The sequence below is a fragment of the Vespula vulgaris genome, chromosome 6 (genome assembly GCF_905475345.1).
Source record: "Vespula vulgaris chromosome 6, iyVesVulg1.1, whole genome shotgun sequence".
NCBI lineage: Eukaryota > Metazoa > Arthropoda > Insecta > Hymenoptera > Vespidae > Vespula > Vespula vulgaris.
Genome location: NC_066591.1, coordinates 5,606,296 through 5,630,026, shown reverse-complemented (window position 1 = coordinate 5,630,026; position 23,731 = coordinate 5,606,296). Strand labels below are relative to the sequence as shown.

General features: G+C 33.9%; 1 protein-coding gene across 6 annotated transcripts in view; it reads left to right on the top strand.

The window, feature by feature from the left end:
- The window catches only part of LOC127064709 (uncharacterized), a 200,599-nt gene that overhangs the window by 79,886 nt on the left and 96,982 nt on the right, over positions 1-23,731 (top strand). For all 6 annotated transcript variants that reach the window (XR_007781776.1, XM_050996167.1, XM_050996166.1 and 3 more), the window contains 2 exons: positions 9,176-9,346; positions 14,715-14,859. Coding sequence is in view for 5 of the 6 variants with exons in the window: in XM_050996167.1 (XP_050852124.1) it covers positions 9,176-9,346; positions 14,715-14,859 (316 nt within the window). In the remaining variant the exon portion in view is untranslated. The remainder of the gene's footprint in view (positions 1-9,175; positions 9,347-14,714; positions 14,860-23,731) is intronic.

The window sequence follows — 23,731 nt, the reverse complement described above, 5'->3', positions numbered from 1 at the left end:
CAGCCTACTTTATCATCGAAGTAAAACTTAGATAAAAAAAGATATCGCGCGAACGTTTGAATTAATTCTGATTTATGGGACGGTACTAATCCCTACGTCGTTTCGAAGCTTATCTCTTAGCTAGGGCGCAAAGGGTACGCAAAGCGTTCGTTTCGATCGATGCTCGATGGCTATCGATGGTCGATGGTCAGCAATACCTTAAGCTAAATTTATAAGCGACACCTTCTCGACAAGCTCTGAGCTACTTTTCTTTTGATCGTGTACTCGATACAGTCGAGAAACCACGATAAAAGTTTCTTAAAGCAGACCGAATCGATTTATCGATACGAATATTCTCGAGATGATATAATCAATCTTGATTTAAATCGTTCTTCCTTTCTTGTTTAATCTTTTTTTTTCTCAATATTAGCTTAAAATTAATTTAATGGACAATCATAAGCGACGCGACGTTTCGAATTATTTACATTATCATTCGGGTGTAGCTCGTGCAAATTACAGTGCCGACACGATTATACGAAAGGGAGGTTTACGCTTCCACGCGATATTCGGTCACTCCGATTAAAGGTAAAACCGAGCTGGCACAGGAGTTGGCTGTCGTTCGTACTAATGCATTCATTAGGTGAATTGGTTTCAACAATCGTACCTAAACCAATGATTAATAGCGGATTTTGAATTATTCCTACAACCGAAACGATACCTACATCAACGAACTGTGCCTTCGTTAGGTAACACTTTGGCACATTAACGATCACGTTTCGATTTCAGAGGAATTAGTAAAGGACCCAAAAGCTTTCACTATTATTTTGTTATTTTTGTTAAAACAACTTTAAGCGCTGTCGTTTAAAATAAAATTGATAAGAATACATCTCGAAGGGGAAAACTTTTAACCGTGGCCTACATGGTTGGACCGCATGAATTTTGAATAGGCTTTCAACTTTGAAATGGGACACCGTCAGAGAGAATAAGAGAGAGAGAGAGAGAGAGAGAGAGACTGAGGGAGAGAGACTGAGAGAGAGAGAGAGAGAGAGAGAGAGAGAAAGAGAGTAAGAGAGAGAGAGAGAGAGAGAAAAAGACACTATAAGACTTGGAAAAGAAAAAGTTTTCTTACGCTCGAAACAGCTGGTCCACGTTTGAAACACGTCGAGACATTAAACTCTCGTATGAAGGTAATACGAGACTCAAAGTTATTATGGATTTTTAAAAAGCGAGTATATCATTGTCTATATTAGTATAGCAATACGACGTACAGAATAAAATAAAATGTTTTTCTTTCTAACAGGAAACTCAAATTATTTTTTCTATTAGATTTATATAAAAGAGATTGTAAGTCAGGTGAACTTATTGCGAGTTGACAGTTTTATTTTTTGATGAATTTCAGAAGTCACGATCTTAAAAGTTATTTATCGTATTTTAAATAACAAAGTAATCTCGTTATTATAGGTAAAGATAGAATTCGATAAAGGGCATTTAAGTTTCTGTACGTTATTTGTTTTTTGATCAAACAAAAATTGCTAAAGACACAAAACGTAACATCCGTGAAACCTACATAAGTAGAGAACGTTATATTCGCCAATTTTTGTAAGATTTAAAGGTTTCAAAGTGGAAATTAACGTTAATGGCAAATGACGTGCAGGAAGACCGAAAGAATTTAAGAGCAATAAATTGTAAATAGTACTTTTATATAAAGATTGGGTCAAACATTGCTTGGAAAAGCTTGCAGGCAGACTTGGAGTTAAAGCATTAATCGTTTCTCAGCAGTTAAAGTCAATCGGAAAAATTCAGAAGGAAGGTAAATAGATTTCGCATTAATGAACCGATCCTGCAGCACGATAATGCCAGACTTCATACTGTTGCTGCGATTAAAAAACTATTATAAAAGTTAAAGTAGAAAATTCTCATGTACTCAGCTTATATACCAAACATTGCTCCATTTGATTTTCATTTATTCAGATCGATGCAACACGGTTTTTTCGATACATATTTGTTAATACCACGAAAGTTCAAGAATAGGTCGATAATTCCATTGCTTATAAAGATATACTGGTTTTTTTTTAGAAATGGTATCAAATTATTCTTTGAGATATGACAGAAAATTGGTAGAAAATTAGGACAGATATTTTGATTCAAATAAAAAAGAATGTGAAAACCATATTTTTCTTATTAAAGCTCAAATCACGATATTTCGTAGATCAGAAATCTTTGTCGTAAGTTTATAAATATTAATATATTTTTCCCGTCAAGTATGAGAGACAATTAAGGTTTAAAAAATTTTTATATTTTTCTTTTTGAAGTAATATCAAGCATTCGCTCGGTTGTACTTCATGTCGGCCGTACACTGACTTTCTCTCTGTTTGTTTCTCTCTCTCTCTCTTTCACTCGTTTAAAGCCTTGTAGTCTGTTTTATAATATTATCTGTTTTGTAATATTTTTGCAAGTTAAGTAGCCTAAACTTTTCATCGGATCATAAAGGGTAATTATACAAAATTTCAACTGCATTGAACAAAAATAGTAGGAGTTTTTGAGAAGTTGCAAACACACATATTAATGTCTTTGTATTAATAAAAAACTCTACAAAAATTGCTCGTTTAATAATGTAGGATAGAATATAAAAAAAACCGACAAATTTTTACAAGCACGTAATATATTTTTAGATTTCAATGTATGTCATTTTAAATAACATTGTAGACATTGCGGAAATCTAAGAAAGCAGAACTTATTTTCCATCGAAAGGAGCAAATTTCGTTTAAAATAATCTTTCATAAAATATATAGAAAAAAACACGTTATTCAAAATTGATAGTTCGCTAAATTTTCTATACGTATATTGAAATATTTCCAATTCTTATCATGAGAATTACTTTACAAGGTATTCTCTTCAACGTTATTTTAAATCGTCATTCTTGGAAAGAGAGATCTTTCGTCATTTGTGTGTGTCAGATATTATATGGGTGAGTAAACGTCGGGTTCGGGGTCAACGACGATAGAAAAGAGAAAGAGAGAGAGAGAGAAGAGGAAGGAAAAGTATGATCGAAGAGCAAAGATGGTATAATCCTAGATAGCACGCACCATTTATTTCAATTCGATCGGTTTTCTTTACGTAAGATAAAGGATCTACGTGGAAAAAGGATGAGGAACGAATAAAAAGATTGAATCATTATCAATTTTTCTGTTACTTTTTTACGAGTTCAAACTGAGACCGAAAATTGATAAAACTTTTATTGAAAATATTCTTTAATGATGAAAAAGTGTTAGACATCTTCTATACTTTTCATGAAATTTTTATAGCGCTGAAAACATGTCATTGAGTGTACGAATAAAATTTCTAAAAACATTTTTGGCCGAAATGTAATTAAAAGTTTTTAACGATGAGGCAATCTACTGATGACATGAGTGGCTTGGTTCGTGGATGAGTAGCATAAAGTATAGTATTACCTTAGCTCGCATCTCCGTTCAATGAAAACTCAAGTAATTCTCGAGATTTTGTTAACGTACTTTTTATATAGCGGAATATTGACCAAATGTACTATATTTATTACAGTTCAAGGATATTTCGACAGTTGCGATATATAATTAATTTTCTGTCGACGAATTCATACGTAAGCCCGAATTATTGAAATTTGTAAATGTTTCCAGGAGTGAATGTTTTACGAAAATAAAATTAACTGTGCATTAATAAATTTGGATGAAAAAAAATAGAGCCACACGACAAAGTAGAAATTTATACAAAGACTTCTTTCGAAAATATGTCGTATACAATTCCGGTATATAATAACACCAAAAGGAAGAAGAGAGGAAAGAGGGAAAGAAAAAACAGATAAGAACATGTATATGCACATTTTAATACAGTGTAATTCTTTAAATATTTATTCATTTCTTGTTAACGCACATTCATATTATCATTGAATGAAACAATAATTAGAAATTGTAGATACATGAACTACCAATTTGAAGAGAGACCGCAGAACAAGTTAATTAAATGCTCACCATTATCTATTTAATTGTAATTAATTGACGAGAATTTTCAATTAATTTCGAAGAAAAGTTATATCCGCGTTGGATATTATTAATCGATTTTATCAAATGTAGATTGATATATTGTGATAGATTCTAATATATACGATGATGATTCGTAAGCAGGTTTTGACTATTAATTACATTTAATAAACTTTAAATGATCGGAACGATCTTTGTACAGGTATTTTTTTAGTTTTATTTTCGCTAAAGATTATTATAGATTTTATTAAAAAAAAATTATAAAAAAAAGAAGAAGAGTTAATAATTCGTCTTATTTCTAATTGTAAGCTTAACAGTAAACCTTTATATTACTTCTATTAGATAAACGTCCGACTAGCAATTTCCAACAAATATTTCGCTGTCTAAGCGGTTTCGAATATTGGTTAGCATAGATAGCAAGTAAATTTATTAGGAGTTAGTTTCTATGAAATTCGGAGCATAGCTTGCAATATAATTCTTTTAAGATTGATTTTTTAAAAATCGATTTTTATTAATAACTAGATTTGAATATACTACGAAACAACTAAACTATGACATGTAAATTCTTGATCAACGATACTTACATAAATACACTTACGTATGGGAATAAAAACCAATGGAAAATCATATCAAACGTTCGTTCCATAGGAAAACTTTTATTTCAGTGGATATCGATAAAATTTTCATCGCGAACTAAATCAAATAATTTTAGAAATACCATAGGAAAGGAAAACTCGGGAGAAATGATTGACCGAGAAAAGTTCTCGCAAGCCCTGGCAATAATTGTGATACCATCGTACCGATAATTAAATTTCGTTAGGAAGAATATCTTGCGAGAAGAAAATGATGGAATTTGTTTGAATGATGATATGCCATGTATTTGAAACAGAAAGGATGAAAAGGGAAAGGAAACGAGAGATAAAGAGAGAAAGAAAGAAAAGAAAAATGAAAGGAAGGAAAGAAAGAAGGAAAGAAGAAAGTAAAGAAGGAAAGACAGAAGAGACAGGAAAGACAGGAGAATATGGGAAGAGATCGAAGAAATTATATAGGTAACGGAAATCAGAGAACTAGAATGATCCTGGCTTTGCATACGGAAATCGGGCATTCGCCCAGGAGCTGCACATACTACGTATGCATTTCGGACGCATTTCGAGCACTGCAGTGTGGTCCGGCAGTCTGAATGCAGATGGCTACCGCACGATTGCAGCAACGTATGATCCATCTCGCTTGATTCCCCGGTACCCCCGACAAGCCTCTACTAACCAACCCCGTTGAACCCTTTCCTCGTCTATCGCACGGCCTCATCTCTATCTAGCACTACCAGACCATGCAACTACCAGACCGGCTTTCGTTGCCGTTGGTATATACGGTTCATAGGCGTAGCACGAAAGCATTAAACAAAAACACACGACTAGAGATATAATCGAAGCCGCAATGAAACTTACTCTCTCTCTCTTTCTCTCTTTCTCTCTCTCTTTCTCTCCTTTTCCCTCTTTCTTTGGCTCGTTTGTTCTGTGATTTTACAAATAATACACTCGGCGAATACGAGAACTGTTCACACATTCTTTTTCGGCGAGTGCACCTCATTCTGAAAGCTCGCTTTTTGTTTTCTGCAAAATTCGACTACTTTTTTTTCATTTTCTGAAAAGTTTCCTTAAACGAGTTAATTTTATTTAATTAAAAACTTGGTTATTCTTGGATCTTGGACCGTGAGAATAATTCGACGTCTTAGGTATCACGTATAAGTAGGTATTCTCTTCGTTTCCCGTTCATCGTCATAGAACTCGCAATAATTTCGTTATGAAAAAAATTCCTTGCTGAAAATGCCCGTGGATTAATTAGTACAACGTCTATTGAATAAAAAAATGAAAAAAAAAAGAAATAAGAGATAAGAGATCTCCTTAATTGCCATCGCGAGACATCCTAAGTTTCGTAATAACCGAGCTGAGCCGAGGATATAAGTAATGAATCCAGATGTCGTCGACAACGAAACGTCAGGTGGAAAATGACAAAGGTCTATGTGAAATTTCAATTCCATTCGTCTCTACGTCATAGTCGTAGAAAAGATAATGGATTCGGCTTTCATTGGTTAAAGTTTCTGCACTCAGTAGGACAAACTTTTTATTTCGATGAATATCGGGGTTAATTTTATTTAGAACGAGAACCAACCGAACTTTCGTTCCGCTCCTTTTTCGGCGGACAAATCGTTTTTTCAATCACCAGAAATTTTATTTTATTTTATTTTATTTTATTTTATTATATTATATTTTATTTTCTTTTTTTTCGTGCAAGAGCTCAACCTTTTTATTTGAATTTATTTCGTTATTCAAAATGCTTCATACTGCATATATGTATATATGTGTGTGTGTGTGTGTGTGTGTGTGTGTGTGTGTGTGTATATATTTGTATGTATGTATGTACATATTCTGTGGAAGAACAATAATTGCCACGTTGAAACGTTGGTACGGTCGATTCATAATTTCGTTAATATTATCCGGCGAGATTTAATTAGGAAATGTCGTCCTTTCGTTTGCCCTCGAACCGTGCCACTAGCACGACGGGAAGTGTAAAGTTCTCCTATACCATTACAGCTACAACGCTTAAAAGGACGTTAAGCGTCGAGCCGGTGTCACGACCTATTTTCGATGTACTGCTGATGAGGAAATAAAAATCTTTCATAGGACGAAAGGCGAATAAAGAAGGAGTAATTGCGTAGAACGAAACTGGCAATGCAAACATTTCTCTGTAAAGAAACAGAAAAAAAGAGAAAGGGAGAGATAAAGAGAAGAACTTCTTAAAGAGATTCTGATGGGTAAGATTGCGTAGACATTAAACACTCTTAGCTATTGTCAATTTCAACAAAATTTACTTTCATGAGGATGAATCGAATTGGTCGGTCTCGAATCTAAAACTATCTTAAATTTTATAACTAGGTGAAACAGGTTGGGAGTTTTCGAACGTCAGGAAACATTCAGTTTTTAAAAATGGTCTTGAAAACGTCGTGCACAGGGTGCACTCTCTCTCTCTCTCTCTCTCTCTCTCTCTCTCTCTCTCTCTCTCTCTCTCTCTCTCTCTCTCTCTCTCTCTCTCTCTCTCTCTCTCTTTGTCTCTCATAAAAGATCCTCGATCGACGTGTCGTTCCTCGAATAATAACCTATCACCCGTACCTTTGCTATCGAGCCGTTGGAGATGAGCTTGATGGCAGCAGCATTGTTTTATGCAACGAAACGTCGACCCAATTTCGATATTGCATCAACCTGATAATAAAGACGAAATGCGTGAGATGTGAAAAAGAAAAGTCGAGTGGTTTCGAGAGGACGTGCTTGTAAAAAAAACAATATGACGAAGAACATCTAGAGATATATATTAATTAAAAATCTTTGATAAATTCATATTGTTATTAATTGTTCTATCTCATAAATTCATTCTTAATATACTTAATCTTGTTTGATTATTTATAATACTTTTTAAAGTATCAACATTGTTTCCAATATACAAGTATAGTCGAGAGTGCGTGCAAATACATTTGTTGTTTATATATTCGAAGTTATATACAAGTTTATGTATTCGAAGTTTATATGTTTGAAGTTCATATATTAATCGTTTCGTGAATCTTGATAATAATTTTATTATTTCAAATACTTCGTAAATATCTGCACAAATCACACAATAACAGTTTTACACAAACCATAATACAATGTCTGATACTAGTCGAGTAATTCCAAGATACTATAAAAAAATTAATTACGATCTTGAAGATCGGCTTAAACGATATAATTATCAATTTACCTTCGTAAAAGAACTTTGCAACACTTGACAAAAAATAACATTCATTGATCGTCAGAAAATAATTAATTACCATCTTATTTTATAATCCCTATCTGTTATAATTTAAAGCTCAGGTACACACATTATTATCAAATAATTTTATATAAATTCTATTAATTTGGAACGCGTAGTAATATAAATTACATTAAAATATTGCGCGTAAATTGGCGTGAAACGTCGCGAACACGAGGATATAACCGTTTATATTGATCGATTTTATCGATCCATCGATCCGAATTAATAGGAGAGTTCGAAAGATTTCACTGATCGCGTTTTTTTCGAAAATAATCAAATTTCGTCACAAATGTAAGCTTTCGAACGTTGCAAAGTGTAACATATATTTTTCAAGATAGAAAAAAGTTAAATTATTTTTTTTATCGTATTAATTATATAAGAAGAATTTGATATTATTTTTATTTTATCAAATAAATATATATATGCATGTGCTCGTTAAATATGATCTATCTTGACGAAGAATCGAATGTAGTTTCGTTTATGTATTAAATCAACACGTAGGTAATTCAGTTGAACAATAAATCGTGTCGTACATTGATTTAATCTCTTACGTCGTAACAAGAACTCTTCGACGTTTATACGGTAATAGAACACAGTTCGTCGAACTTACTTTGGATACACGCATCGCTTCGATGAAACTTTCAATCCTCGTCTCAACTATCTATTTTCGGTATAATGTCAACGAGCTGAGAGCACTATAACGATTATACGCTATCATAAAATTAAATTCTTGCTTGAGAGCTTCGTTGAACGATGGGAGAAAGATAGAGAGAGCTTTATTTCTCTACGTAAAAATCATTTCTTCTTCGAATGAGTGACAATGTTTTGTATGTAAGCTGTCAAAGCGAACCAACATTAAAGAAATCAGGTAACTATAGTGCTCAGTAGTCGTTTATACCGTTTACTGATAAGTAGATCAGTGACGAGCAGTTTCTCGAGTTATGTGTATCGAATAGTCATAGCGAGACGTTATACTTTTGATTGACATTATTATGAATGTCCTTCTCTGTTCCACCACAATTTAAATTTCCGTCTATCGATGTTAAGATTATGAGTTTCCGAACGCGAGAACATTTTTTTTGCATATTTTTCCATCATCCGTTATACGTATGAAATACTTTTTAAAGATCGATATGATATAAATACGTGCGGTATGTAAATATGTGAAAATGATAAAGATCATTTATATTGAAAAAAAAAAGAAACAGAAATATAATAAAACACTCACGCGATACATTAAATTAAAATTGTTGCAAATCATCATTTATATGTTGATTTTATAACAATTGCCAAGGATTATCTAAAAAGGATTTAAACAAATAATAAAAACATTATTTCAGTGGCTTGTTCAACGGTGACGGTGACGAAGTGTCGTTCGGCACTTCACAGTCTGCAAGCTTTCTCGTTCTTTCGGCCCACGTGTCTTTGTAAAGAACGGCACGTCGATCCAGACTGCAATAGCTTCCAGAATTTCCTCTTCGATCATCCCTGCATCGACGTACAGAAGAAAGGTGAGTCATTTCTTTTTACAAGATACATAATCTTCGTTTTATCAAATGATATAAAAATGTTGTATTCGAAAAGTTTTAATTATACATCGGTAACGTTAACAACCCTTTCTATTATTTAACATCCTATGATTTTACAATAACACACTCGTATATCTATATCTATAATTCGTAACTCTCATTTCATTTCTTGTTGCTATCAAAATTAAGTGTTTGTTTATATCCGAAAATTAATATTTGCTAAATTAAATAGTTAATAGTACTATATACTACATAATATTATGTACTTTATAAATAGTACTACAATATGATGAAAAATTATTCTCTCTCTCTCTCTCTCTCTCTCTCTCTCTCTCTCTCTAGCAATATAAGTTGTAGTATAATTCTCTGTTATATAATTTTTTTTTGTATACACGAGGATATTCGCTTATAAAAGATTAAAACGATCCTTTCAATTAGGTAAAGAAAGGTCGAAAGTACTTTTATTGGCGTGACGGTTTGTCATAGTAAATTCAATAATGGCTTTAAAGCTCGGGAAACTTCGTAATCCTAGCGAAAGCCTACGGTCGAGCGAGAGGTATCAAGTACACCGTCATAACAAACGATGTCGTGGCACTTTCGAGGGAACTTCCCTCGACTACAGTCTCGCGATATCCTCTCCTCTCTTCTCCTCTCCTCTCCTCTCCTCTCCTCTTCTCTTCTCTTCTCTTAGCTCCTTCGATATCTCGAAGGAAGAGACGAGAAAACTTGTAACGATCCAAGGGCCGAAGCGAATTGTCGGACAACGCGTATTGTAAGGTCCCGTCTGTGTCGCATTGGTCTTCTCTTTCGATATCGAGTTCGAATCGCGTTCAGGATAAAATTCGAAAGAGAATAGTCCCACGAGTATCTTTGAAATAAAATATTCTTTTTCTTTCTACTTTCTTATATCTTTTTTTCCTACGTCTATTGTTCTTTAGCAAGAGCTGGCTACTTTACATCGTTTTAATCCATGTCTTTTTGTTTTTCGTTTAGAAATTTATAAAAACGAGAATATATTAGGTATTAAGTAAACATTGAAGGAGATGTAATGAAAAAGTTACGTAATGTTTTGTTACAAAATTTAATGATAAATCAAATATCGTGTATATGTTATATTGAACATTAAATTATAATGAACATTAATATTTTTGGAACATAAATATTCTACATGTATTTAAGAATTAAACGATTCGATTGACGTTCGCACTCGAAAAATCTATGTTACTATTTTTATTTTGATCAGAAGTAGATATAATTTTAGATTACATTAAGGTCTGCTCTTTATTTTAGAACTGTTAAATAGTTAACGTTGTAAGCTTTTTTGTTTTGTAATACAGGTTGATTAAAGCTTGAAGGAACGAATGATAAACGAAATTCGAGCAATCCGCTAAGGGAATAGGAAATAACGTTGCATCCAATAGTAGTATCTTCAAAGCCGTTAGAAGCTAGAAGTCTGCTTTTCGTTACGTTGATTTAACGAAAACTACTCGCATTTTCGTGCGTGTAACACGTTTTACCTTTGTATGCCTTTCCCTGGCAGATTTTATTTTTGTTCCTTTCTTTCTTGCCTTCTATCTTCTTCCTTTCTTCTCGTCCTTTTTTTTTTGAAAGAGTACCAGACCGGATTTAATCTCATTAAGTGCCGAAGCTTCCAGGTTTCGTAGTAGCTGCGGTACCGGCTGTGGCAGCTTTTATTATCCACTGCTCTCTCTCTCTTTCTCTCTCTCTGTCTCTCTCTCTCTCTCTTTCTCTCTCGTATGAACGGCTTTCAGTAGCAAGGCGTGCGGCTCACGCTGCAAGATAAAAGTAATTAAGTCGTGACCCAAGGCTGACTAATTGCACGATTTATTATTCTCGAGTGTTTCTTCTCGTTCACGTCGAAACTCGTGATAGCGTTGTGATCGAAGATATAACTCGAACTTATATTTTTATTTTTATTTTATTTTATTATTATTATTATTTTTTCTTTTTTTTTACTTTCAAAGAAAACTCTCTAGGAGTAGTTTCTTTGTAGTCACGCGATAAGGTGCGATAATTACAAGGAAACACGTATCAATTGAAATTCTAGCCTCGTTTTAATGTCTAGAAACGTAATCAGCAATTAGCAGTTACTTTCGTTTATGGTCGATCGTGCTATTAAGAAAGAAGTATAATTTTCCTGAAATAAAGACAAAGGAAAAACAAAGAAATTGGAATAAAATTAGATGAATCGAAAAAAGATTACGATTCTTGGAAATTCTTGGTGGAGAAATCGATTTAAAGTACTTAGTAGAACCGATTGAAATGTCGGAGAAGTTCGGCCGATCGCAAGTCGTTGAATGAAAGAAAGGATAAAAGAAAGAGAGAGAGAGAAAGAGAGAGAGAGAAAGAATGAGTAAGGGTGGGTGGGGCTAAAGGAAGAAAGAAAAAGAAATTCAATCGCTTTACTTGCACCATAGCAGGATGGCTAATAGCCGTGGCGTCGAAGTTAACGATCCTGATAATCGGACGCGCATCTCCCTTCACCCTTCTTTTTGAAGCGTAAGAAAGGAGACACATAGAGAGACAGAGAGAGAGAGAGAGAGAGAGAGAGAGAGAGAGAGAGAAAGAGGGAGGAGAAGATAGAAAGATCCCAAGAGAAATTGATCTCCAAGATCTTCCAAGCAGGAATTTTCTTTAAAAGCCAGCCGACTGCTCAACCGGTTCTTTCGGAGAAGAAACAAAAGGGACGAGATTTCTTCAACTGCGTTCCCTTACGTAGATAGTATATAACTATCCTTTCCTCTTTGTGTGTGTGTGTGTGTGCATGTGTATAGAAAGATAGGTAGGGTGTCCAATTTTATTCTACCATTTTAAATATCTTCTTAGTTTTTGATAATAAAAAAAAGATACTTTGATACGTGTTTAATGAACTCGAAGAAAATCATTTTTGTTTCATTGTATTTCGTGAGAAAAGAATATTTCTTTTTTCCTAAATATTATCAAAAACAGGGAAGATACGTTCAATGCAGTAGAGTTAAATCGTATATTCTTTATATAATAGTATATAACATATATACTTATAGATATATGCACACACACACACCTATATATATATATATATATATATATATATATATATATATATTATATATATGTACAGATATCTATACACATCCCCAATGGCGTTGAGTCCTTTCCTCTCTATGAGCTCCCATTGTTCATTTTTCAGAAGGCTCGTTCGTTCGGGCCGCCGAGCCTTTTGAGTGTTTTGAACGATTCACGGATAATTCCCGATGCGCTTCTTTTCATTCTCACAGAAAGAAGACTTTCTCGCTCTTGCCTTCGTCTCTGGTTGGCATGCACACACACACCCACACCCCATCCACCATCCCCCATCCTCCATCCCTCGTTCACCGTTCCTCTGACATTTCTTCAGTTCTCTCCTCTCACTCGCTTACCGACATACCTTTATCCCTTTGCAGAGCAAAAGAATTCAATGACCCGAGCTCTATCTATCCCTTTGTCTTTTTCATATTCTTTCATTCTTATTTTACTGCTCCTCTTTCTTTCTTTCTTTTCCTCTTTTTCGCAATAGCTACTTCCGATCGACACGTTTTAATAATTCGTTTTAATTTTATTGGATTATTATATTCTCTGTAAATCGTTGAATAAAATATTCTCTATTATTTCTCCTCTTTCCTCTGTTTTTTCTTTTTCATATTTGAAATAACGCTTTTATTTCTATTCATATTTCGGAGAGTAAAGAGTAAGAAGATAAACGAAATAAAGCCGACTATGTTTTTTTTCAGGTGACTATAATTATTTATTAACCACTGAACCTACAATCTACGTCGCTCGTACGTACGACAATCGGATGCAGTTTTATTGTTTGCTATACACCTTTCATTTCATTCTCTTCTCTCTCTCTCTCTCTCTCTTTCTTTCTCTCTTTCTCTCTTTGTCTTTTTCTCTTCTTCTCTCACTAACGCTGGTACAATAATTTTTTTTCTCCACTTTTTACAACGCATTTGGCTTAACGTCCGCCGAAAAAATGTAATCTATTCGTCCTCGGAAAAGGTGCATTAATAAAAAAAACACGCGTGCGCCTTCGTGTTCGTGTTTTCGTTCGTAATCCGATATAGGATTACGGTAACACCGGAGAGCGATCGAAATAGGAACGCTTGTTAATATTCCAAAATTTTGCTGTGAGCGTATTTTTCCATCCGATTAAAAACATTGGTTTATTAATCTATTTCTCTCTGCCTCTTCCTATCTTTCTATCTTTCTCTTTATGCTTTTATCGTCCCATGAAAAAAGATTTCTATTTATACATCAGAGCGGAAGAGAAAATGAAATAAATGTGATCTTGAAATTATACGAATTGGTTTATAATTTTAAATAAAATGCACATATGATTTTATCTTTTCATTATATTGCATGAAACATTGCATATTCATGTTCGGTACACATTCGTCATGTCCATTAGATGTTTTAAAAATTGTATATATGTATGTAGTATATGTATAATATCTAACATTGAAAGTATTAAATATTATTCTACGTAATTATGTTGCTGATGATTTTAAGTACCGTCTACTTTTTTCTATGCGTTGTCTTAAGGACAAAGGGCGGTCAAGAGAGATCCAATAATCATGTATGAATATAATATGAATAAATATAATATTTATATATTTTTATATTATATTATATTCATTTATATATATATTTCTTTATTGTATTTATGCAGGGTATTTCAAAATTCAATACGTAAACTGTGAAAGATGGTTAAGGAAGCCAGAGCAAACATTTTTAGTGAGACAATATGAGACCGGAAACACTTCGTTGATGAAACGCAACTACGACGTAGGTATTGAATGATAACGGAATAAACCGATTATATTGCTCATACAAGTGCAAACTTGAGAAATGACTGAATGGAAATCATTCTATCTATACAAACTAATGTTGCCAGCGTAATTATTGGTTGATAACCTTCTAAGCTGACAAGTTGGTCGTTTAACGGGATAACGACACGTCAATGTTCCCATGTTGTCAGATAAAAAATGTTTGCTTTAACGTCACTAACCACTTCTCATATAGAGCTCTGAAATACCCTGTATATGTATATCTAGAGTGTTCAAACGAAAAGTGTTCATCAAGATTATAATGAAATTTAATGATTAATTTTTTTTTTTAAAACGTCGAAACAGGTTAATTTTGTTTTTTAGAGGGATAGTCGATAATATATCATAAATTCATCCACTTTGGGCTAACTCCTCAAACTTATATATATACATATACATATATATATATATATATATATATATATATATATATATAGGTCAGATTTATATACCTATAATAAATGGATTGAATTTCTTTTTTATAGAAAAAGAGCAGCATCCAATCGAACCTTTACCAACGTGCACCCATGCCATGAACGAGTGTCTACGAGGGAAGCCGTGTAATCAGGTCTTCGAGAACTTCAAAAACAGCTGTAAAGCGCGAGAGGGCAAGTGCAGAATGGAGAGTCGGTGAGTGATATCGAGCTTGGTGCTTTATATTTACGCTATTCCATCGATTTGAGCCGGCCAACCGAACTAACTAACACTGGCGAACAGCTCATCAACGCAATATTTACTACAGGAAGTTCTTTTAAACGGAATCCCGGACAATAAACGAATGCGGTCAATGAGAATTTAGCCATTGGTTTCACAGCGAATGGTTCTTTGTTTCTTGCAGATCTCTTTTATTTCCATCTTTCGCGATTTTTCTTCTTTTTTTTTTTTTCTTATCTCATGGAACCATGCACCGTTTTCGACTTCTTTATTTTTTTTTTCTTCCTTGTCATTGTTCCTTTTCAGATGTATTGTTCGAAGTCTGTGGAAATGATGGCAATGTTTTTCCATTGATTTTTCCTTCCGTTGTTTTTTTCTTTTTTTTTTTGTTTGTCATAAAATTCTTTGCGAGAAGAAAAATATTAGATAGAGCGAAGTAGTGAGTTTTAAGGGAGAGGAAAGACCGATCTTTGATTTCTTTGAACTTTCTTTGTAAGGATCATTGATGGCATCAACCGACCGACGTCATAGTTTTAACAAGTTGTGAATACCAGTTTACTTGTTTCCTTTATCTTGTTTCTCTCGTAAGAGAATTTCCACGAGCACTTTGTAGTGATTCCATTAAACCGAGATACTTCCTTCTTAATAACGTAACTCACTAAGTTACCGTCAAGTTGAGAGTTTCTAGAAAACTTTAAAAATCGCCTTCGGGTTGTGATGTATACGATAAATGCTCGTGCGTGTTGAACACAACATACCATGGGAGAGAAAGAGAGACAGAGAGGGAGAGATAGAGAGGGAAAGAAAGAGAGGGAGAGAGAGAGAAAGAGAGCACACCGATAAAAATAATTTTGTAGCGCTCTGACAAAGTCGATACCCAGCGGACATTATGAGAAGAAGGAAGTATAATAACATTATATTCGTTTCATTTTTCTTCGTGGAAAAACTTGAGAACAATACTTTTTTTTCGACAATATGTTGGTTTCTTTGAACGGTATAACTTTCTTTTAAGATATTTTTTTATATATTCTCTAATAATGAAGATATTTCTATTTAAAAGGTCTACCATATGTAATATATAATGCAAGAAAAAAGCAATTAAAAAACTGAAAAGCTGTATCTAGAGGAGTCTAGATTTAGGAAAAAATGATAATATTCTCATTGTTTTAAAATATCTTTTTTACAAATGCAATGAATGTAATCTATATATCTTTGAAAGTATGTTTTGTTACACCGGGAAACTGTTTTATATTTTCGGAAACAATTTGTAATATAAATTGTTTTTTCACCTCATTTATGCATAATACTTTAGGTATTATAATCCTGGATGAGCTTAATATCACACTCAGCGATGTCGTTAACAACTTTTAATCGTTGACCCTCTATAGGTTGACTCGTTAATTATTCAATCCATATTTGTAATCGTTCTCGTTTTCCCATGTACTAGAATCTTTTATCAGAAATCCGATTGATATTAAAAATCCTTCATAAAATCTTTTCCAATGTAGGAAAATGAAGTGATCAATTTCTCTGTCACGATATAGTTTTCCATATCCTGGAAAACAATTTTAAATCTTTTATATGAGTTATTTGTAGCCTCATTGTTTATTGCCTTCACCACTTGTAATTTTTTCTACTGCTTTGTCAAAAAAGGCTAACGTTGACGTTTCTGGTGCCAGATATTACAAATGGTCGCGAAATTTTTTTATTTCTCCGTGGCTTATCCTTTCGTCAATTTGACGATATGCATACAGTTGTTGCAGAAACTCTAAGTCTTGACGTGGAGCTTCCGCAGCTTGATTGGGGCTCGAATCCACGCTTTTACATACAAACCGACAAGAAAAACGCAAATGTCACGAATTTCAGTTTCATCTTCGTTATTTAAAATAAATTGCTCTTTGAATAAATTTATTTTCGAACACAATATAAAGTTTTGGCCATTCGTCGAGCGTAGTGAAAGGCTCCTGGAGCTCGAAAGGTTATATTGTTTCATGGAGTTCTACTCAGGAAAATAATTATGAGTTTTAAAAACTACTTATAACACTCGTGATTATTGCACTTTCTGTAAAACTGCCGTTGAACATTGGGTAAATCATGGCATCTTGAATTATTCGGAGAACACATTTATTTTCAATTTCGGGTATGAAATTCAATTTATTAATTTTCGGCCAAGCTTCTATATACATTTTTTATACAGTAGAAAATTTGAACCCTATATTTTCTCATAGAATACACTTCGTTAAATAACTTCGTACACCTATATGTGATATCTGCAAGGCAAATATAAAATGTCCCTTTTTAATTTTCATTCAAGAATAGTATCAATTATATCATTACAATTTTGAAATTTGTTTTTACTTTACAATGTACAAAAATGTAGAAATGGAAATACCTAAATATAATATTTTTGTTGTTCGCGAACATATGAAAAATTTTATTATTGTTAGTTGAAAGTTTTACCATTCGACGAAGCAAATATAACACCAAAGGCAAAATTTTGTTCTCAGAGTAAATTTCTGAGATTTTAGAATAATCATGATTTTTTTGTTTTATACAGTACAATGGAGAACAAGGAGTTGTAAAAATAAGCACGCCTTCTCCTCGTCCGATCGATTTCAAAACTTGTACAGATTAATATTTCATTCAGTGGCAGGATTTTAAGAAATTAAACACGAGAAGAATTTGATGATCAAAATATAGGATCCACCTTGATAAACTTATTTATGCGCAAGGAAAATACCATGTTCAAATTGTATTTAACTAAACGGAGATCCGTTTCATTTCCGCGATTACGTTGCTTAAGGCCATATTTCTCTCTCTTTCTCGTGATCCTTCTACTACTATTACATTTTGAATGAAAAGCACAGAAATATTAATAAATTAATTAAATCCTTCCAGTATGTTATCGTTACATACATAATCTTATCTATTTGATAAATAAATGAATTATTTTATAAATTCAATTGAATCGAAGGAAAAAAATAGAAAATAAAGTTGTCGATTCTTAGTGATTTTATTGGACAAACAAAAAGAGAGTTTGATTGTTGTTGAATACAATCGAGATTTTCTTTCAATGTGAAACATCAGGAGTGACGATGCATCCGACGGACTTCCTCTCGTAGAGGACGAAATTTTGAATGTTCCTCGTTCGCTCGAAGCGACTACCGTCAACAGATAGACAGTCAGAACAGTCTGAACCAGACGATTCGCTCTAATTTCTGGTCTGAATTCGGCTTAACTGGCAAGCCCCTCTGCGTGAGCGCGTGTTCGCTCTACCTCTTTCCCGGTTTGTCGGGAAAATTCAACGGCTCTAAAACAATCGGGGAAACGTGAAAACTGCATCAAAGTCTCCGGCGTGAAATTCACGCTAATTGTTTCTACGGTCTTTTCCATTCGTTTTTCTTCACAAACCCCATTCTATCTTTTTCTCTCTTCCTTGCTTTTTCCTATAGAGTATAGGAATTATCCTCTCACCGAATTGTTTCAATTTATTTGTTAATTCTTTCTTTTTCCAATAGCGTGCTCGTTAAATGACACAATTCGCTTTTAATTACGACGAACGATGAAATTTAGTTAGTTTCTAATAGTTATTTATCGCCACATAAAGCCAATATGTTTTGCAAGAAGTGAAAAAGGAAGATTGATTATTGAAGTAACCTAAGAAGAAGAAAATATTTCCGGAATGGTAATCAATATTTTCCTTTTTTTTCCGGAAATTATAAAAGGACGAAAAGGTATTAAGAAAAGTTTATAAACGGAAAAAAATTGAGTATTCAGTCATTTATATGATCAAATAAGGATACATTGCTCTTCGGTACGAAATTTACACGATGATCAAAATACATCAATTGAAAATCTATATACCATATTAGTAAAGATGTACTAAATACATCAGTTAAAAATCTATATACTATATTAGTAAAGATGTACTATCTAATATTAGCAAGGGAAAATCTTATTCCTGAAATTACATGAAATATTAAAAGAGACTTTGACGATCTTTACATTTCCTATGTAACACATGTATGTACGAGGATACGTATATATGTATATATTCGTACATCGTTGATGAGTCTAAAGGTTCCATATAAATTTAGAGAAAATAGGACGAATGTATTCCGCATAAAATTTTCACCGGAACGAGTAGCGTTGATCTCATTATTTTATTACTTCGTACTTTAGTTCGTTAATTCTATGTTCATGGTAAAGGAAAGTCATGAAATAGAGAAAGAAAGTTAAACGATCGAAACTGTCTCTCTGATTTTCCCATTTTACTCTCTCGGACTTCGCGGTTCTTTCCTTGACTATACTTTTTCCTCGGTAAACCTGTCTTCTTCTCGTTCTTCGTGTCGATTTCATTGCAACAATACGGGTTTGAAACGGGTTTTCTTTTCGTTTTCTTTGCCGATTTCATGAGATTAAAAATACAGAAATTGTCGACGTAAGAACATCGAAGAAACGAAGTTAAACGATTGGAAAAGTTAGATTGTTGTAGAATCATTGCAAAAGGAAACTCTCGAGTTTACTTTCTTGATATTTCTCTTGCTCGTTTAAAAAGTACGTTTATAATTCCATACGATCGCAACATTTTTATGCTTTTTTCTTTCTTTTGACGTTTAATTTCAAAAATTTCTTAATGATACATGTTTTACCGGACGTTTAAAGTCACATTATGTCGTATTAGCTTAATGAGGAGCACTTAAAAACGATAATAATTTTTTATTAATGATACTTTTTTCCGTTATTGCACCGTATTTCACAAACGTTTATTTCAGTGATGCGAGAAGTCCTTCAATTTTATACGAGTTTACTCTCCCTCTTGTAGTTGGAATCCTCGCTTCGGTCGTGTATCGTTCTTGAATTCTCGTTTAACGTTTAATCTGCCAAAGAAATGTTTATTCACGGAAGAGATGGTAAAAGGAATAAAAAAAGAAAAAAAAAAAGATAGATGGAGAAAGAGGCAGAGAAAAAAGACAAAACGAGATGGAGAGTAATAGGCGTCGTCGATTTAAAAGACTACTGCATTCTTTTTGACTAGTCTCGGTTTGCTTGTTGGCACAAAATGCAATATTTGCGTGACAAAAGCAATGAGAATTATCAAGAATAAGCATAAGTATAAGCGCTTATGTCGAGTTACATACATACCTACATAGATATACTTATATTTACAGAAGTTAGAAGGGAGATAAAAAGATGCGATTCGGTTTATGGCAAATTGGAACCGTGAATGGAAAATGGAATGAATAGCCGAGCTCAGAAGTGGCCAAACGATTCCAACGGAGAGAGCCTCGAATCGTTCCGATTCGTTCTTTTTCAACAAATTCACAGAGTTCTCCAGCTCTCCGAATAGAAAGGGAAAAACGTGCCTGCCGAGCAACGCGAATACCTTCGCGCTTCCTTTCTATTCCTTGCATCTTTTCTCGCTCTTCTCTTCTTCCCCTCCAGCACCGTACCTCAGTCGTCGTTCCTTTTTTCTTTCCCTTGGTTATCCATCTTCCCTGTTACAACTGTATCTCTTTCGCGAACGTTATCTCGCGTTTCCATACTACGTTTATTCTGTTTTTTTTTCTCTATCTTTTTTCTCTTTCCTTTTTCCTCTTTTTCCTCTTTTTCTCTTTTCTCCCCCTCGTACACCCGTTTTCCTCTCGTTGTTTTCCTCCTCTTCTATGTCTCCCACTTTTTCTCCATCTCTCGCGTTCGCACTCATATTTTTCTCAAACTTTCGGCCTCGGCGAAGAGCTATTTTTCACTTTCCGTCGAGGATAGTGGACGAGGTTGGATGCGTCAGCCAGCCACCCTCCCGTCGAGAGTTTCATATTTATAAAAGAGTTAATATTTATTCAACCCTCGTGGATAGCTTTTTACTCATTCACTGTCCCTTCTTCCGCTTATTCCACTCTTTTCCATTTTACCACAGCAGCCGGCTGCCGCCTATCCTCTGCGAAACGTTATACGCAAGCTTTGCTTTTTTATAATTTTTATCAGAAAATGTTATAGTTCGGGTGGAAAATTCGCACGAGCCGAATAATTCTCGTAAAATTCGTGTAAATTTTCTGTATCTGTATGCGTGTACGCGCGCACTAGTAATACATTCCCTATAATATGAAATTGAGTAGAAGCTTGCTCATTTTTTCTAAAGGTAAAAAACCTTATTAATTTTTTATTATTTTCGTTCGTAGTTTTTACGGCGTTACGTAATCATTGAAAAATTTTTATTTTTTTTTTATTTTTACAGCGAAATAATTTAAATCACGGATTGAGTTAAGACAGGATCCATATTGCTCGAGTATGTTTTCTTTTTTTTTCTTTTCGTTTCTCTCTTTTTTCTTTCTTTTTTATAAAAATCTGCACCAATAACAACGACTGCTAGGATACCGTTTTCCTTTATATTTTATTAATCAATTATTTTATCAAATGTAGAGAGAGAAAATTTTTTTCATGGACATGTTTTATGATTGACACGGCAGGGACAAGAGGATTAGAGTTAGATCAAAGTGGATGAAATCCGATGTCAAGACGATTTCGTTTTCTATGCTCCGCTATTTCCAAGTGGTATCACCGAACATCGATCGACGATTGTTTCAATCGGCTTTAGCCACTGGCACTTTGTATTCCGCCATTTTCCATTCCCTCTTTCTCTCTCTCTCTGTCTCTGTCTGTCTCTGTCTCTCTCTCTCTCTTTCCCTCTTTTTATTGGAGAGCGAAGTCTCCAGCTCTCACTCTCCTTGCGCTCACTCTCCTTATCTTTTACCCTTCTTTTGCGCGTATCACACATACATACATATGTACGTACGTACACTCACACATAGATCGTTTTACCTAGATACAACTTGACTCGACTTCCGTTTAGTAGTGATACGAGTTCTCGAAAGTGTTTGAAGCGGGAGAGACGTCGAATTTCCATAGATAGGAACAAGAGAAGCATTCGATTCGAAGTACGAACGTCACTATAGTATTTGAATTTACTCTCGAAATTTATATGTCACTTAAATATATTACAATATATATGTATACAATATTCAAAGTACATAAGTATATAATATTCATAGGTAATATGTTGCATTTATTGGAAATGTTATTGGGAAAGATTGTTAATGGAATTGACAAATGTATATTATTCATTTCGAAAAAAGTTATTCAACTTGAAACACGGTCCGAATATTTACTATATCTATTTGTCTATGAATATTTCATCGTTTTGAATTTATTCCAAAGGGGAAAGTAACTTCGACCAAAAAGGGAAGATCAAAATGATAATTGAGAGAAAAAGAAATGGAGAAGGAAAAAGTAAGATATTAGGAGTTTCGCGGCGAAGACGATTGCGAACGAGTCGTTCGTTCTAGTTCGACGGTCGTACTCTTGGGAATACATGCCTTTGGAGAAATTACTTTGATCCAATGCCGCGGCTTTCTTTTGTCTGCTACGAACAAAGTCTTTTGGTTGCCCTCCGGGGGAGATTCGGCAGCAATTTCACGTAGTCGCAACTCGCAGAAAACGAGAGACTGTTTTCGATCCAGGACTGGCTGACTTGGTTGGTTAGTTTACCAAAGCGGAGCTAGTTCGCTTTCCTCATGATGAGAGAAAGGTGGTGAGTCAGGTGCGGGGAACGATGGAGGGAGCCAATCCGTCATTTCCGGTAATGTCAGACCTCGTTAATGGTCTATCGAGAGTGTTTCGATCTTCATATCTACTTCATTTACGTTTCGAAACGATTCCATGCGGAATCTTTCTCGAAAAGCGATACCATTTGTAATTTGGTTGTTGTTTCAATTATTCTTGGATTTGATAATGATTTTGCCGATCATTTCTCTTATTTTACTATCGCAAGAGTATTCCATTAATATTTATAGAGGAAGTCATTATATATATTTCCTATTATTTAAACGTTCCTACGAATATATATTTTCAATCAATCTAATCGAAAATTAATGAATTCACGAAAGTAGAAGTTTCAAAATTTGTAGCTGCCATGAGAATCCATTGAAGCTTAATAATTAAGTTACTAAAGATAAAAATAAATCATTTGTATTCGTACATTCGAAGACAATCTATTTGTCAATTCTTTTACCACGAGCCATCACGTCGACGTATTTGTTATTATGGTCGCCTTTCAATCCCCTCTGGGTTACGTGACAGTCCTAATTAACTGCGTACACAGTTACGACATTTCGTAGCTCGTGAATATTTATATTCATCTCAATACCTTTCTCGACTGTCTCACGATAAAATGATCTAATATTTAAAGAGTCTAAGTCTTAAATATAGGTTTAAATATGATATGGTATAAATTATTAGAAATATTTGCACTTTTACCTTTCCAAAATGACCTTTAGCGTTTAATAATAGCAATTATGCCATGATCCGAAAAAAAATTGTTTCACGAGCTAAGAAAAAATTATCTATTCTATTTTTGACGATTACAAAGAAACAGAATATGCTCTTCTTTTTATTTCTATTCGTGTATCTTCATAATTATGTGTCCTACTTTCTCTTAATACGTTTTAATTAACGTTGTGAGAGCATTATCTTACTCCTTGTCTCCCTTTATCTTTCACAATTTTAGCTGGCTATCTTTCATTTCCAGTGTACCAGTTTAGTACAAAGTCTCAGTTTAGTCTCTCACTATTTTCCTTCTTGCCTGCAAAGAGGTATGCCTTTTCCAGTAGGAGTTATATCATGTTCGCGACAGTTTAAAGATAACTTATACCTTTTTAATTTTCCCTCTCTCTCTCTCTCTCTCTCTCTCTCTCTCTCTCTCTCTCTCCTCCATCTTAGTATAACTCTTGATCTTTTAGAAAGCTGTCAAAAAAACTTCACGAACTTGCCCTTAGCTATAATGCTTGGTTCG